General features: G+C 49.0%; 1 protein-coding gene across 5 annotated transcripts in view; it reads right to left on the minus strand.

The window, feature by feature from the left end:
• The window catches only part of NLRP3 (NLR family pyrin domain containing 3), a 94026-nt gene that overhangs the window by 24243 nt on the left and 53443 nt on the right, over positions 1 to 16340 (minus strand). For 3 of the 5 annotated variants that reach the window (XM_045850602.1, XM_045850603.1, XM_045850604.1), the window contains 7 exons: positions 13598 to 13747; positions 12738 to 13057; positions 9611 to 9715; positions 7150 to 8914; positions 4995 to 5165; positions 2744 to 2914; positions 1274 to 1444 (listed from right to left, as the gene is read on the minus strand). In XM_045850602.1, the coding sequence (XP_045706558.1) occupies positions 1274 to 1444; positions 2744 to 2914; positions 4995 to 5165; positions 7150 to 8914; positions 9611 to 9715; positions 12738 to 13014 (2660 nt within the window). In that variant the 5' untranslated portion in view covers positions 13015 to 13057; positions 13598 to 13747. Of the gene's footprint in view, positions 1 to 1273; positions 1445 to 2743; positions 2915 to 4994; positions 5166 to 7149; positions 8915 to 9610; positions 9716 to 12737; positions 13058 to 13597; positions 13748 to 15281; positions 15329 to 16340 lie in introns of those variants that run through there. The other 2 variants (XM_045850606.1, XM_045850605.1) reach the window with 2 other exon arrangements.

A 16340-nucleotide genomic window follows, 5' to 3' on the forward strand; every position in this document is an offset into this window, starting at 1 on the left:
GTCCTGCAAGCCTGCACACCACCTGGCTGCCTTCAGGAGCCAGCTGCATCATCACCTCTGACTGACCGGTTGTAAATCAGAGGGTCCCACAACCTTTCCTTGGGTTTAATTAATGTGCTAGACTGGCCACAGAACTCAGAGAAATGTGTTACTTACTAGATCGCCAGTTCACTGGGGATAATGTTAGTCTCTGCAGCTAGTAAAGGATTAACAAGAGAAGAGAGAAAACTGGCTTAGCCTGATGAAGTTGAGAAAATACAGTTTCACAGACACTCCAGGAAATAGCTGGAATTGCTCCATCAAATGGATTAACCTGAGTGGGCAGAAAACACTAGGTTTCCAATCATCCCAGGAAACAAGTGGCCAGTTCCCCCGGATTAACAGGGGGAAGGAAGAGATGCATGAGGAGGTACTTCTACTATGAGGCAGGTGCAGTAGGAGCCAAGATGGCAACCCTAAAGGATAGGAGACACACCTGAGAAAATCTGGGGAAAAGATTGGATAGGATTGGGTAGGATAAGGATGCAAGCCCAGGAAAAACCAAAAAAGAGATTGGCCAATTGGAAAGAAAGCCTGCTCTCTCCCAAGCCTAAGGAAATACAGGGAAGCCTGGAAAAGGCCCCAGTCTCTTTAGCAGCTACACAGGCTAAAGCATAGCACCCATTAAGGGCTGGATGGAGACAGAGGCTAAGCTAGATTACTGGAGCCTCAGATGCCAGGGTAATGGACCCTGGCCCTACTCCTGGGCTTGGTGGGGACAAGTGTGAACCTGCAGCCCTGAGCATTGGGACCAGCACCCCCAGCCCCCGACAGCAGAACTCTCAGGAGCAGAACCAATGAACAGAACCCAACATCGTAGCCCTGTCAGGATAAGAACTCCCTCCTACTGCAGTGGCCACATCGTGCAGCAGTGGTCACACTGTACTGCAGTGGCCACACCGTGCAGCAGTGACCACATTGTGAAGAAGTGGACACATCGTGCAGCAATTGTTGACTTGCATGGAAGTGTTCACACATAAAACAGGTGACTATCCCCATAAATGTTTTAGAAGCAAGTGGAGAATTGGGAGGCACAATCTGTTTGATTCCTTTTGACTCTGAGTCTTCAACTCCACAGTCATAAATACCTTACTAGCAGTAGGTAGTATATTCAAACCCTGTCAAAAATTGTCTTCTTTGTTCTCTACCCTCAAATCTGAGCAACCCCAACATTTCCCAATAATGCAATTTTGAAAAGAAGTTGCTTTTCTACTGAGACACTATGAACACTTACCCCAGTTTCTGCAGCTTACATTGTGGATGCTTGGCTTTTTCACATAGCATTCTAACGCCCAAGTCGCCCAGGGCATTTTCCCCCAGGTAGAGTCTGGTCAGGGACGGGCTGGTGGTCAGAACAGACGCAAGATCCACACAGCAGGCCGACGTGAGACAGCAGTTGATCAACCTTCGGCAGAGATGGCAGAATGCCAACATACCTGTCACCCACTCTGCTGTGAACCCAGAAGCATGTATCCCATCACCACCTCTAGTCCAAGCCACACACGGGGAGAGTGCATACAAGCTCTGTATTAGCTTTTGATTTCCTTTTCTGCTTGTCACCTTCTAAGCCCGCAAGCTTCTTCAACATATTCCCAGCTCCCAACATTTATTATTGTATTGAATATGCACAACATACAATTTGCCATCGTAAAGTAACCCTTTCTAACTGTACAGCTCAGTGGCATTAAGTACATTCATGTTGTTATGCAGCCATCCCCACAGTCCATCTCCAGAGCTTCTCCATCTTCCCAAACTGACACGCTGTCCCCAAGAAATAAGAATTCCCAGTTCCCTTCCCCTAGCCCCTGGCACCCACCCTTCTACTTTTTGTCTCTATGACTCAGATCACTCTAGGGGCCTCATTTGTGCAAGTGGATCATACAGAATTTGTCCCGTTGTGTCTGGCTTATTTTACTTAGTATAATGTCCTCAAGGTTTTCCCATGTTGTGCCATGTGTCAGAATTCCTTTTAAGACTGTATTTGTGTATATATCACATTTTTAAAATCTATTTATCCATCAATGGGCACTTGGGGTGCCTCCACCCTTTGGCTATTGCAAATAACACTGCTGTGGACATGGGTGTACAAATATCTGTTTGAGAGCCTCTTTTCAACTCTTTGGGATAGATCCCCAGACTTGAAATGGCTAAGTCATTTGGTAATTCTATGTTTAATTTTTTTAAGGAACTGACACACTGGTTTCTGCAGCAGCTGGGCCATTTAACATTCCCATCAGCTACGTGTGAGGTTTCTAATTTCTCCACATTCTCAGCAACGCGTGTTGTTTTCTGTTTTGGTTTGGTTTGGTTTGGTTTATAATCACCACCTAATGGGTGTAAATCAATCCAATCATTTTCAAGTGCTTTATTTTCTTCTTTGAAATCCAAGTTGTGAAAGGCCACATAGATGATCAGGCATCTGCATTGCTTCAGCACCACCTGTCCTGGTCAGTGCAGAGACCAGGGGCCTGTCTAGAGTCCTAAGACCCTTCTAGAGCAGTGCTTACATTGGCTGTGTATTTTCAGCAGGGCTGTGAATACCTTAAAAGAAACATAATTCCTTTTACCGAGTTTCCCTTCCAGGGCTCAGTATGTGGCCTTTCCCCCAGCAACACTACCTGCCTGACACCCAGAGGTGAGCCAAGGCTGACCGTCCGCACACAAGCGCCCAGCCTGCAGCTCGCTGAAGCCTCAGCTCACTCACCACAGTTTCTCCAGGGGGCAGAAGGCACGCTGCAGTCCCACACACAGGAGCCGAAGCCCAAGATGCGTCAGGACATTGTGGCTCAGGTCCAGCTCCAACAGCTTCATGGAGCCACTCAGCGCGGCAGCGAGGTGGGAGCAGCAGCGGTGGGAAAGGCGGCACCGCCTCAACCTGGGGCCAAGCACATGAGCAGAATGCACATCACCTGTGCTGCCTCCCGTCTGCGCGCCTGTTTGGAGCCCAAACAGGGGCCCTTGTGTTCTCACGTTACAAAGGGAAAATCATAATGAAGTTTTTGGGAAAGTGTCATCTTATCTGAACCTGAACATGGCCCAAGACATAGGGAAGGGACACACTGCTGAGTCCCAGGCAGTGGACTCTCTTCCTCAATAATGGTCAAGTCTCAAATACACAAGCAGCACGTTCCTGTTCTGTAAGTAAAAAGGGCAGTGAACTCACTCACACAGACGCTGAGCTCTAGAGGGGTCTTCACCTTCTCTCTGCCGACCTCATCCTGCTGCTCTGCTCAGTGCTTCCATCCCGGACCCCGTCCACACAGAGGGAGCAAGCAGCTGATTCTTGATTTGATTTACACCGACGCATGTGCACACACACACATGCTCACATCACACATGTGCATGCACATGCACACACACTACAACAATAACAATGATTTGTCCTTGTTGTAGGAACAAGAACAATAAACAGCTCAGCTCCTTTCCAGGCCAGCAGCACAGCTGCCCCAGAGCTTTCTGGACCACCTCTCTTCCTGTCCCCACCTCCACACCAGCTCCAGGAACAAGTGGACAGTTAAACCTGTATTTACCTGCAAAGCACCTCATCACCACCCATGTGTCCCTGCTCATGTCTCTGTCCCTGGAATCCCACAGGGGCACCCACAGGGACAATGGGGGTAGGAGCAGGGGTGGCGGGGAGGGGGGTGTGGTTAGAAGCAGAGGTCAGATAATTGCCAAACCCAGTCAGAGCCTTCAAAGCCAAAATTGCAACCATTTGTAATTTATCAAAAGAGCAAAAGCATTTAAGTGAATGGAACATCATGATGAAAGTAGAATCATCCCTCTGATTTCTGCCCTGACAAGGGTTGGAGGGAAGCAAACAGCCAATCTCCCTTCAGTGCGTACTTCTGAGCAGAAACATGCACCCAGACACCACTCAGGCACTGCGGGGACAGCGGCCAAACCCACCCAAACCCCACCCTGGGAAGCCACTGGTCTTGGAAGCGATCACACTGTCCAGGCAAGTGGCTGTGGTTGTTGGGCCTGAGCTCGTAGAGTGAGGATGAGGAAAGGGGACCATGGCTTGTAAACAAGGTAAAGCTGAGAACACTGGGGATGGGGTGGGTATGATGAGCAAGACAGAAGGGCAGGAAGGCATTCGAGTGTTGGGCTGGTCACCATGCGGATGTGTTATGGAACAGGGCTACAGGGATGGCCCAAACACCATGTGCTCCACTCACACATACAAGCCTGATCTGTGGGTGGGCTCAAAGCATGCACTCAGAACAAAGCTACTGGGGGTTCCTGAGGACAAGTCAATCCACACAAAATGTGCTGAGGGGCTCCAGCCTTCTCTGTATGTGATGAAACTCTCAGATTCCCACCCATAAGCATGACCTGTGAGGACATGGAAGATACTGGAGATCATACCTTTTTATCACCACCAGCAGATGACCTGTTTTCAGTCCCCTCTTGTCCCTCTCTATCTGATGTTTCCCAAGTAACCGGACTCCAATCCATTCTGCCTTCTTCCTTGTCATGGGCTGAACTGTGTCCCCCACAAAAAAAAATCATACAGTGACATCTTAACCTCTAGGACCTCAGAATGTGGCTGCATTTGGAGATGGGGCCTTTAAAGAGGTGAGGGAGTTAACGTGAGGTTGCTACAGTGGGCTCTAATCTGACACACCTGGCATCCTTTTACGACAAGGAGACAGACCTGCACAGGCCCGGAGGAAGACACCAGCCACAACTGAGGGGACAGGCCTCAGAGGGAGCTGGCCCTCCCCACACCTTCACCTCACACTTCCAGCCTCCAGGGCTGTGGGAAATAAGTGTCCATTATTTAAGCCTCCAGACTGTGGCACAGTGTAATGGAGGCCATAAGAAACCAAGAACCACTGGTCTGGCCCCTGACATCTTCATCCAGTCCTCTCTCTCTCTCTCTCTCTCTCTCTCTCTCTCCCTCTCTCAATCTGTCACACACACACACACACACACACACACATCCTTACCACAATCTCTGAATGTTACAGCCAGGATTCTGGAGCATTTCACACAATATCTTCACCCCTGCGTCCCCCAGAGGATTGTCACTGAGGTTCAGGTCCGTGAGTTTCTGCTTCGTGCTCAGGACAGAGAAGAGGCCCTGGCAAAAATTGGAAGTGAGACAGCAGTTCGCCACCCTAGAAATTGGAAGGAAGGAATAAAGTTAAGAAAATCAGCCTGTGAGAACAGCAAATGATCTAAGGGGCCAGGAATGGCTGGCACTCGCTGAGACAGCAGCCTCCAGAGGTGAGAAATGAGTCAAGAACCATAGGCTGTCCACTGAGGAGAGGTGGGGCCAGGAGCCTGGGTTGAGACCACTCTGAGCATAGCACAGAGACAGTGTGAGCCTGTGACTTTGGCTGACTGCAAACTCCCTGTGGCCTTCCCTCAAGTGCCCCCCTACCCTACCCACTGCCAGTCCCCATGACTGAGCTATCCCTCTGCTAAGTGACACAGAGAGCAGTTCTCACCCTGGCTGCATGAGGGCGGCAGAAGTGTTCTCAAAGGTCCCTAGGCCAGGCAACACCCTGGGAATAATGTGGACCAGACTCATCAGTATTTCCAAGACTTCCAATGTGCAGTCTCATTCAAATACAGATTCTAACTCCATGGGTCTAGGGTTGGGCCAGCACTTCTAACTGGCACTGGGTGGGTGCCCCTGCCGTGGTCCCTAGAAGGTTCTAAAACATACGAAGCAAGCACCTGCCCTCAGAGGAAGGGAGCTGGGATCTGGAGAGATAACGGCAGGCTTTCCACCCCATGTGTCACTCTGAGTCTCTATGAGCTTCCTCACAGCTGTGCAGGCTTGGTCAGGCCTCTTGTTTTCTTGGTCTTGCTTCTAGGGCTCCAGTGAGCGGGTCTCCTTCTCCCACTCCCTCTCTCCACCTCTCCTATCTTCTTTCTAGTTATTCTAAACTACGTGCCCCCATGGAAACATATCTTGCTTTCCCACCTCCTACCCTCCAAGCCTTCTCACACCCCATCCTTCAGGAACAGCTGGCTGGGGGCTCCCCCTCTCGGAGCCTCGGGTGCACTCTGCAAGTGTTCTTGCCGTAGCCCAATTTCCTCAGTCTGCCTGAGACTCCCAACTGTCCCCACAAAGGAACCTTAAGTTTCTGTGAGAGGACCTGGATCTTAGCCACTGCTGAAGCCCCAGGGATGGTCCTTGGAAACCAAACAATAAAGGTGCTGGAGAGACAGAGAAAAGAAGTTGAAAATCATTGCTGCTGATGGAAGGGTCCATCCTTCATTCTCCTTAATTTTATCCTGTGTCTAGTGCCTCCTACAGAGGTCATTCTGTGCCCTCACAGAGCAACTGCCTCCCCACAGCTTCTGGGGCTGTGGTAGTCCCTGGGAGGACTTCAGAAGTCAGGTAACAGCTGCTCCACTGCCCACCAGTGCAGCCTTGGGTGCTCAACCTCTGCACATGGGCAAGCAGACCCTGAAGGTGGCGCTGCTGGTGGTGCTGCTGATGGCTGCCTGGTTGCAAGCACAGTGTGGGGCCTTGAAGCGCTCTCTCCCCTCTAGCCCTGTTTTCCTCAGTTTCCCCTTGTCACGTTTGTGCAATGAAGCCCTGTCCCTCCCCATTGTCTCCTGCACACACTCTTCCTCAGAACACATTCATGTGTTGTTCTCATCAGACTCACTGCCCAAACTCCTCTCCCTCCTCTCCACTCACCCCCACCCCATCCCCACTCTGTCAAGTCACAGACTTCACCCAGAGAAACCTCCCCCAGTGTCCAGCATGGAGGGCCCTCTGTCCTCTGTGATCCTGGGGCAGAGTCACTGGGCCACATTTGCCTCTTTGGTATTGACTGGCTGTTACCACACTAGAGCCCCAAGTGGACTGCAAGGAACTTGAGTTTGCAAACATTTTTATTCAGTTCCCCATTGCTTCCTTGGCTTTTTCTCATCCCACTTATCCAGCTACCCTTGTTCTACTGGTCAGTGTCTGCCAATGAAGGGATCTACTGGAAATGGTGGTGGCTACGGTATTGCAGAGCTGTGGCAATTGCATTTGAAAGACAGTTGAGAAGTGGGGAGAAGGAGTAAGTGCCAAGAGAAAGGTGGTGAAAAAGTGGAGGGCAGGCTCTACTGCCTGCCTGAATCCAGTCTCCTTACCGATGAGAGGAGGCTGAATGAGGGCCTGGGATGACACACTGCTCCACGTTGGAGTGTCGAGAGGCCTCCTCCTCCTCCTCTTCCTCCTCCTCTTTAGGTGAGTTATGGAGCCACCTCAGGGAAAGGAATTGCAAACTGGGACAGTTCTTGATGCAGAAAGAAGAAACCACGTGGTCCATTCTGGTGGAGAGACTGATCTCCATTCTGGGGAAGTGGCACATGGCCCTGCGCACAAAGTCTGCCTCCTGCATCTCGTACAAGCAGTAGAACAGCTCCAGCTGGCTGGGCTGCATCCGCAGGGTTGGGGCCTTGGCTTGGGCCTCGATCCACCTCAGCAGCTCCAGCCTGATGTGCTGGGAGATCTTACAACTCAGCTTCTTCTCCAAGTAGGAGGTTCTCTCCTGGTTTATGAGGCCAAAGAGGAAACGAACAACAAAAATCAGATACCCCTTTTCAAACTTGCCGTAGTTTTCAAGAAGGACTCTCACATCTCGGCTGGGGAGCTCACAAGGACTCTGCAGTGTGTTCTTGGTCCCCCGCTGCTCCTCCTCTTCCAGCAAGTAGTACATGGCAGCAAAGAACTCCTGGAAAGTCATGTGTATGAAGCTGTAGAACTTCTCACAGTCCACCTCCTTCTGGAATAGGTTCACCCTCAGGAACCCAGACACGTCAGCCTTCTGCAGGCCATGGTTCCTGAGGTCACTCTCCTCAAACAGGATCTTCTGATTCCAGATTCCATCCGCAGCCAACGAGCAGAGGCCCCGAAGGTTGGTGGAGATGTGCTGCCTCTGGCTCCCTGCTCGAGAATGCAACAGGCTGGAGAGGAAGAAGATGTACACTGCTGTGGTGGTCTTGGAGGTCTGGGTGAGACTCTTGCCACTGTCCATCTGCTGTTTCAGCCCAGTGCACACAATCCAGCAGACCAGGGGGATGAAGCACATGGTGAAGAGGACGTCATTCTCCTGGATCAGCCTAAAGGCTTCCCAGGCCTGCTGCTCATCAGAGAAGTATTTGAAGAAATATTCCTTCTTCTTGGCCTCTGAGAAACCCAGGATCTCCACGTGCCGTGGACGGTCCAGCAGATGGTGCAGCTTCTCCAGGGCCACAGGCCTCGTGGTGATGAGCAGTGAGGCCTCAGGGAGCAGCTTCTTTCTGATGAGGCTGCTTAGGACAATGTCCACACGCTGCACCTCCTGCCAGTCTACACAGAGCACCTCTGCATGCTCGTCGAAGGCCCCCTGCAGCTCATCGAAGCCATCCATGAGGAAGAGGATCCTGGCCGGCTTCCTCATGATCTTGCATAGGGGAGGGTTGGGGTCAGGGCAGCAGCTAGCCATCAGGTCCCCCAGGCTCCTGCATGTCCCCAGGCTCACCTCCCGGCAGTGGATGTAGAACAGGTAGTCAAACCTGTCTTGGTAAAGTTTCTCTGATGCCCAGTCTAGCATGATCTTCCTGGCCAGGATTGTCTTCCCGATGCCTGCTGAGCCCTGGAACACCACCGTGTGCACGGGCTCTGAGTGCGGGTCCTCAGGCTCAAACAACAGCTCCAAGTTCATGGAACTCAGAGGGCTATCCTGCATCTGGGCCACAGTCCTGCCGATGGCCATGAATTCCTGCTCCCGTTCCTGCTGGCTCGGGTACTCTTTGACAAGCCGCAGCCTGGTGTAGCGCTTATAGAGGTTCACACTCTCTCCCAGACGGGCATTCCTGTCTTTGATGCACTGGAATCTGCTTCTCACATGATTTCTGTATTTCTTACAGTAATCTGTGGCAGAGACAGAAAGTGAGACTCTGGGAGAAGCCCAAGCACGTCCCCCTCAGATGAGCTCTCTGCAGAGACCTGTCATCCCTAGGGAGTGGTGACTGGAGCTAAGAAATGGGGATGCAGTTCCTCCCCACGACTGGGTATAATTCTGGGGTGTCAACATTTTTCTACACACAGTTGAGCAGAACAGCCAAAAGCCTGGGTACTGCCCCCAACCAGAAAATCATTTTTTTTAAGATTTTATTTATTTTTAGAGAGAAGGGAAGGGAAAAAGAAGGAGAGGGAAATATCAATGTGCGGTTGCCTCTCGCACACCCCCCACTGGGGACCTGGCCCACAACCCAGGCATGTGCCCTGACTGAGAATTGAACTGGTGACCCCTTGGTTCCCTGGCCAGTGCACAAGCCACTAAGCTATACCAGCCGGGGCCAGAAAATCATTTTAATGTAATGTTACTCCCTTAGGTAGTCCGAAACCCATGCCTTTTAAAATCCAAAACTCTCAATGGTCTCCCCTTGGTTTGAGTACTGTAAGGAGCCAGGTAAACATGTACTGTGTCCTCAGCTATCAGGATTTCTTGAACAGGGCCTTTGCACCTCAAGGACCAGGAGCCCTCCAGGCAACCAGCCCCCAGCTTTCCAAAGCCTCCCAGAACGAATCTCCAAACCAAGTGAAAAGCACCACCCCCATGGTTACCTTTCTTTTTTTTGCAAATAGAGATTCTGGAAAGGTACCCCAATAAGCCCATCCATTCCTCTTCAAGGCTGTCTTCCCGGCATACCACAGACACATGTGCACCTTCTGAAAATAAAGGAAAAGCATGCCAACTGTCAAAAACTAGGACTCCTGACTAGGGTGATGTCACTGAGACACCACACAAGGCACAAGTCAAAGGCCCCTGCCAGGACATCAGTCAAACCAAAACACATCTCAGAGTTGCAGACAGCAGGTGTGCAGCCAAAGGTCTGGCCAGGGGGCATTCCAGTGGTCCTAATTTCAAAGCCATGGCATTGATCCACCCTCTAAGCATCATGTGCCCATAGGATCCAGTCTCAGAATCTCCCTCCCAGGCCCAGAAAGCAACCAGCAAACGTGTATGGCAGCAGGTTTCTCTGTTCCTCATGTGTCTTTGACTGTCTCCCCTACCCCCAGTGGTCTGGTGTTGGGGTCTCTCCATGCTCACCAGGATCCCCAAGGTGGCAAAGGGCCAGCAGGCTCACCCTTCCCTGACCCCAAATGCCTGGAATTCATTGTACCCACATTCTGGGCCTTCAAGAGGGAGAATTACCAATGTGGTTTGTGTCTAACTCAGTGGTTCAGAATCCTGGCTGACTTTAGATTCACCTATGAAGCTTTAAAAGTACTGATTCCAGGGCTTCACTCCCATGATTCTTTTTCAGGCACTATTATATTCTTAAAGCTCCAACCTGCATCCACAGTAGAGAATCACAGATCTGAATAGTCACTAAATGATACATTTCAAAGGGGCATTTCCCAGGAGAAACTTCGACACAGTAGAGCGAGAGCAAGGCAGCAGGGGAAGCACACAGTGTAGATGCCTGTGGGCGAGCAGGAGCCCATGGGGCCATGAAGGAGCACTAATAGGCCTCTGCTTACCCTGAGGGCAAATGTTACTGGTGGCAAAACAAAATCTGCATTAACTCAAAGCAAAACCACAACTTACCTCTTACCTAAAGCCTGACTCCAGCCACTCTTCTCACCCCCCAAAAAAAAGTTCTGACCCTGGTCATAATCCTTCCACCTCAAAAACCACGTGTGAGAGCCAAGATGTCCCAGTGGTTACCAGCCAGGCTTGGGCCACAGATGTGCCTGGCCTAGGCCCTCATGAGGACACAGCCCTAGGCAATGAACACTTCTTACAGGCTCACTTCACATTGCTAGGCAGCCAATTCCAGGATTCTTGCAAAAACTGAAAATCTGTGCCCATTGAATAATGGTTTTCCATTCCCCTCTCCCTAGAGCCCCTTGCAGCCACCTCTTTCTGTGTCTGCAAACTTGACTCCTCTGAGTGTCTCTTATACATGAATCATACCATTGTCTCTTTGGGGCTGGCATATTGCATTTACTGTAATGAAATGGAAAATTCATTTGAAAGTGCTGGCCTCGTGGTGTTCTTGTGAGAAATGAACAAAATCCATAAAAACTGCAACTAGGATTTCACTTGAATTTGGTCACTAAGCATGCAATTATAATTGTGTCGTCACATGCAATTTGTTCATAACACCCACTGCTGTGCACCCTGCTCACACTCCCTAGCATTTTCCTCTTCCTTGTCACATCTACATTGCTCTCCCACCTCACCGTGCTTCCTCTGACCTGCTGCATCATTGAAATCCTTCCTTTCTACTCGCTCAACATCATCAGTCTATGACTTGCTAGATTTCTCTGAGCCTGCCTTGTGCCCTTCCCTTGCTGAGGAGACAAAGCTGCTCCCGCCCTGTCCACATGCCCAAAGGAGCATCCTGAGAGGCTTCTCGCACACTTTGCACAGTCTGCAAGTGGGCAGATGGCCCTGAGCCAGAGACTCCAGCTGGTGGGCCTTGTGAGCAGATACAGAAGGAGCTGCAGGCAAAGTTGCAGCAAGTTTCAGATGCAGGAGAGATGTGGATAAAGTGGGGCTAATCAGGGAAGCTTCCTAAGGGTATGTGAGCCTTGACTTGGGTTTCTAAAGGAGTTAGAAAAAAAACTGCTTTCTTCCACCTTCTCATAGCATGATCATAAGAGGAAAAAAGAGAATGAAACTGAGAAAAATAAAAGAAATTATTAAAAAACAAACACACTAACTTTGATGCATCAGAAAGTACCATTAACAGAGTAAAAAGGCAACACATGGATGAAATGGGAGAAAATATTTGCAAATCATATGTATGATAGGGACTTAGTATCCAGGATATATAAGGAGCTCCTTCAAGTCAACAACAAAAAATAAGCAACTCAATTAAAACATGGGAAAAGAGCTTGAATAGACTTTTCTTCAAAGATAAATGGCCAAGAAGCTCATGAAAAGGCACTCCATATCACCAGTCAATAGGGAAATGCTAATCAAACACCAATGCAGTATCATCTCACACCCACTAGGACAGCTACTACAACAACAACAAAAATACATAAAATGAGTGCTGGCAATGATGTGGAGAAATTAGAACCTTAGTGCACTGTTGGTGGGAGTGTAAAATGGTGCAGGCACTGTGGAAAACCGTGTGATGGTTCCTCAAAAAAAATGAAACATAGAATTACCATGTAATTCAATAATTCCACTTCTGGGCATACACCTAAAAGAACTAAAAGCAGGGTCTCAATGAAATGTGTACACCCATGTTCATAGCATCATTATTCACAATAATGCAAAGCTAGAAGCAATCTGAATGTCCATTGATAAGTGGATAAACAATATGTGGTATATACTTACCATGGAATATTACTCTGCCTAAAAAGGAATGAAATCTCATCGTATATGACAACATGAATGAAGATTGAGGACTTCATGCTAAATGAAATAAGCAAGTCACACTAAAAGGCAAGTCCTATATGATTTTACTTATATGATGTCCCTAGAGGAGTCAAATTCATAGAGACAGAAAGTAGATGGTGGGTGCCAGGGGTGGAGGGAAGGGGCTGGGGAATTGTTGTTTCATGGAGACAGAGTTTTGCAAGGTGGAAAAGCATTCTGGTGATGGATTATATAGCAACATGAATGTGTTGAACACTTCTGAAACATATACTTAAAGATGGTTAAGATGGTAAATTTTGTGTTATGTGAATCTTATCACATTAAAACAAATTCTGTTTTCCTTGTACTCACCCCACTCTGGCTCATCCCTCTTAGCTTTCTCGTAAAGGTCTCTCCTGTTGATTGCAGCAAAAATCCAGACTGCCATACCCCACGCCTTCTGCTCCCCATTGAAGTCAATCATGAGGGTGGCTAGATCCACAGGATCTGCTTTCTCTGTCTGGCCCCGGGGGAGTGCAGTGCAGCCCTTCTGAGGGGGATAGTCTTCTAAGTGCATCTTGAACTTCTTAAAGTCCATGTCCTCCAGGTCCTCCAGGTAGTGGGCCAGCTTGCAGCGGACACTGGCCATGCCTATCTGCAGCCCTGGTCTGGGTCTTAGGGCATAGGTCCAGCTGGGAATTGGGGGTGGAAACAGCATATGGGTAAGGAGAGTAAAAGGACAAAAAGGCCCCTTTCAGGCCCCCTTTACCAGAGGTAGCTATCTCTGCCTTGAGCCCATCAAGCATAATTAAGAGTTGTTTCTCTGAGCCCCTATTCTCAGGACTGGAGAGATTACTAAAAGCATCCCCCATGCAGGTGCTTTAAAACTTACACAAACAGGACATACCAGACCAGAGCATCCAGACACTGAACCCCAAAATAACAGCAGAACAAACTGAAGCCTGCACAATCAGCCTGAAACCTCCTGATTTATAACTAACTGCCATGACTACACAGCTTCAGCCCCCTCCCCCTATATCACCCAATAAAAGCCCACAGCACTAACTTTTTGCTGCTGGTGTATCTCTCCACACCAAGCCCCTTTCCCCTTCTGGGAAAGTCAAAACTTTGTCCTCTGCACTTTTCTTCTCTTTGTGCATTCTTTCATAGCCCACATCACCAGCCACCCCAACAGAAAGCCTCTTTCAAAGTCTATCCTCAGAGAGCACTACCTGATCAAAAAGTCAGAAGACTGAAAGGAAATACATCATTGAACTGTAACGAATTTCATCTGCAGTTCTGAAAAGTGAGTCCAATGTCTAACAGACAGTTGTTCTCCTGGCTCAACTCAGGAGTGTCCTGAGCCAAGAAGGAAGGCATCCCTGTGGGGAGAAAAAATAATTAACCCAGAGACAGTCACACCAACAGGGTAGTGGGTTCCCAGGACACCACATGGTGTCACCTCCAAGGGTCCCAGGACACTCTGACTGGGCAAAACAATCTTGTACAAATGTGTCACTATCCCTCAACTTCAGTTTCCTCGTCTATTAAATGACAGAGTAGAAAAAATGTTTATTAAGTTCCTTCCAACTGAAAGACTTCAATTCCTTGTTTCCCTGTTGACCCCAGGAAAGGAGATGGGGAACAAATTACTCACAGGAAGTGAGTAATTGTGGTGATCCTGGAGAGATGAGTGGGAGGGGATAGTCCCAGATGCCCTCCAACAGCCCTCTGCAGAGAGAAACTGCAGTGAAGCAGAACTTGGGTGCACAGGGGAACAATGAACACATGTCGTTCTAATGTGTCCTGTAAAATGTGTGGTTGTGATAATTAGAGTATGTCACACTAACAGAGTGTCTCAGGAGCTAGGCATGGCTGATACTTCCTTCTCCCTCACCTGCACCAGGCCCCCCCGAGGTGGATGAGCACTTCACCCACCCCATGATGCAAATGTAGACCAAGTCAGAGAGGTGAAGCCAGCAAGGCACAAAGCCAGGATGGAGACCAGACTCCTTGGTTTCTGAGCTCAGGCTCCTAAGCTGTGTTTTTCACAGCCTGAATCCGTGTGAGACTATTGGTTCCACCACTTAACTAGTTACCTCAGCCAGATTGGAACAGAAATGATCAAAGACAGTAAACAGTAGTTAAAAGGCAAAGACACTCTCCCAGACTTTATCAGATGAAGACTCATTGTCACGTTCAACAACTCAGGCTTCTGAATTAGACTTCAAGTTGCACAAAGACTAGAAATCAACTCTTTCACTCTCTCTCATCTCCTAGGTTTTGAATGGAGGGACAGACACGTGACTTTGTTTGGGATCTATACCCTCACATTACTGAGTTGGGAAAAGCTCATCCACCAAAGCCACAGACAACAACAACAAAGGGAACAGCCAGATGGTGATTCATGGTGCCCACCATTTGGTGCACACTAACATGCTCATCATTCTGTCTTCTAGCTCCGCCCTCACCTCACCATTTCTGGCCTCACATGCCTGTCCAAGTCCATCCCCTTATGTATTTGAGTGGGGGAGTGTTTTATCTTCAAATAGACCCACTCACCCACCAACCTTTCCATCCACATCAGGACTCCAGCACTCCTCTGAGCTCCCCGACTCCAGACTCTTCCCACTTCCGTCTCTTGGTTTGTAAGGATGCCCACCCCAGCCCTCCACTCAGCCAATCTGCAGGAGTCCAGAACACAAGCTGTGATACTGCTCCTGTCCCCACCCCACACCACACGGAGGCACATAGAGCCCACATAATAATAACTATATAAGAACATGCCAGAAGTGTTGTTAAAGGACACACAGGAGGCTGACAGAAGAAATCCCTTGTGAGCTCTGGCCCTGGAAACACTCTCCCTATTCCTCCCCAGGCCCATGTGGCCACCCTGTTCCATAGAGCTGGACTCACCCAGATGCTGGCCTCAGGAACAGCCCAAGAGGAAGCCTGGTGAATTTATAGTCTAAGACGAAACTTAGTGAACTGTAGTTATTACAGCCCAGCAGGGTCAGGAAGGATGTGGTCTCAGTGTGGACTGAACAAGATTGCACCACAGGCAAAAGCAGAGACTAACTGATGGTTACTCACATCGCCGGGTTTTCCAACCCAAGAGAACAGTGTTCTCAAAGAAGGGACTGGATACAGCCACAGAAGTCTGGCCTCTCTCAGGATCCACCAGGTGGTGGGGTGGGTGGGGCAGGGCAGGAATGTTCAGCAGCTGTGTGAGTGTTGTAAGGACAGAGGAATGCAATGCAGATCCCCCCAGAGCTGGTGAACAGGGGATCCTGGGCTCTCTAAGACATCACATGGAGGAAGCAGCAGGTAGTAGGGGTTCTCTCCATTACCTGTTAATTTTTAACCATTTTATTGAGGTAAGTATACACCATGAAACCATCACCATCAAGGCCAGACACACATTTATCGCCTCTCAAAGTGTCCTCTCTAATGACGATGATGACAACAACAACATGTATGTGTGATAAGGTCACTGAACATAAGGTCTACCCTTTTAGCAAATGGTAATACACAATGCAGCATTATTCACTATAGGCACTGTGCTGTGCAGTAGACCTCTGGGACTTTGTCATCTTGTACAACAGAAACTCAAACTACCTTTTAACTAAGATGCCTTTTCTGTCTCCTCCCAGTGCTGGCAACTGCCATTCTACTCTCTAAGTTTGGCTATTTCAGATTTCATATATAAGTGAGGTTACAGAGTATTTGTCTTACTATTTCACTTGGCATAATGCTCTCTAGGTCCCTCCATGCTGTTCCAAAGGGCAAGATTTTATTCTTTTCATGCCTGCTTTCACGTCTTGGCTATTGTGAACAAGCTGCAATAAACACAGGAGCGCAGATATCTCTCCAAAATCCTGATTTTATTTTTTTTGGATAAGAACAGACTCCACTCCCTGAATCACTGACTCAATTATTTGGCTGACATTCATGGAGCGCCTAGTGTGAGCCAGG

This window comes from Phyllostomus hastatus, unplaced genomic scaffold (genome assembly GCF_019186645.2).
Source record: "Phyllostomus hastatus isolate PE091 unplaced genomic scaffold, TTU_PhHast_1.1 phas_contig_81, whole genome shotgun sequence".
Classification (NCBI taxonomy): Eukaryota; Metazoa; Chordata; class Mammalia; order Chiroptera; family Phyllostomidae; genus Phyllostomus; species Phyllostomus hastatus.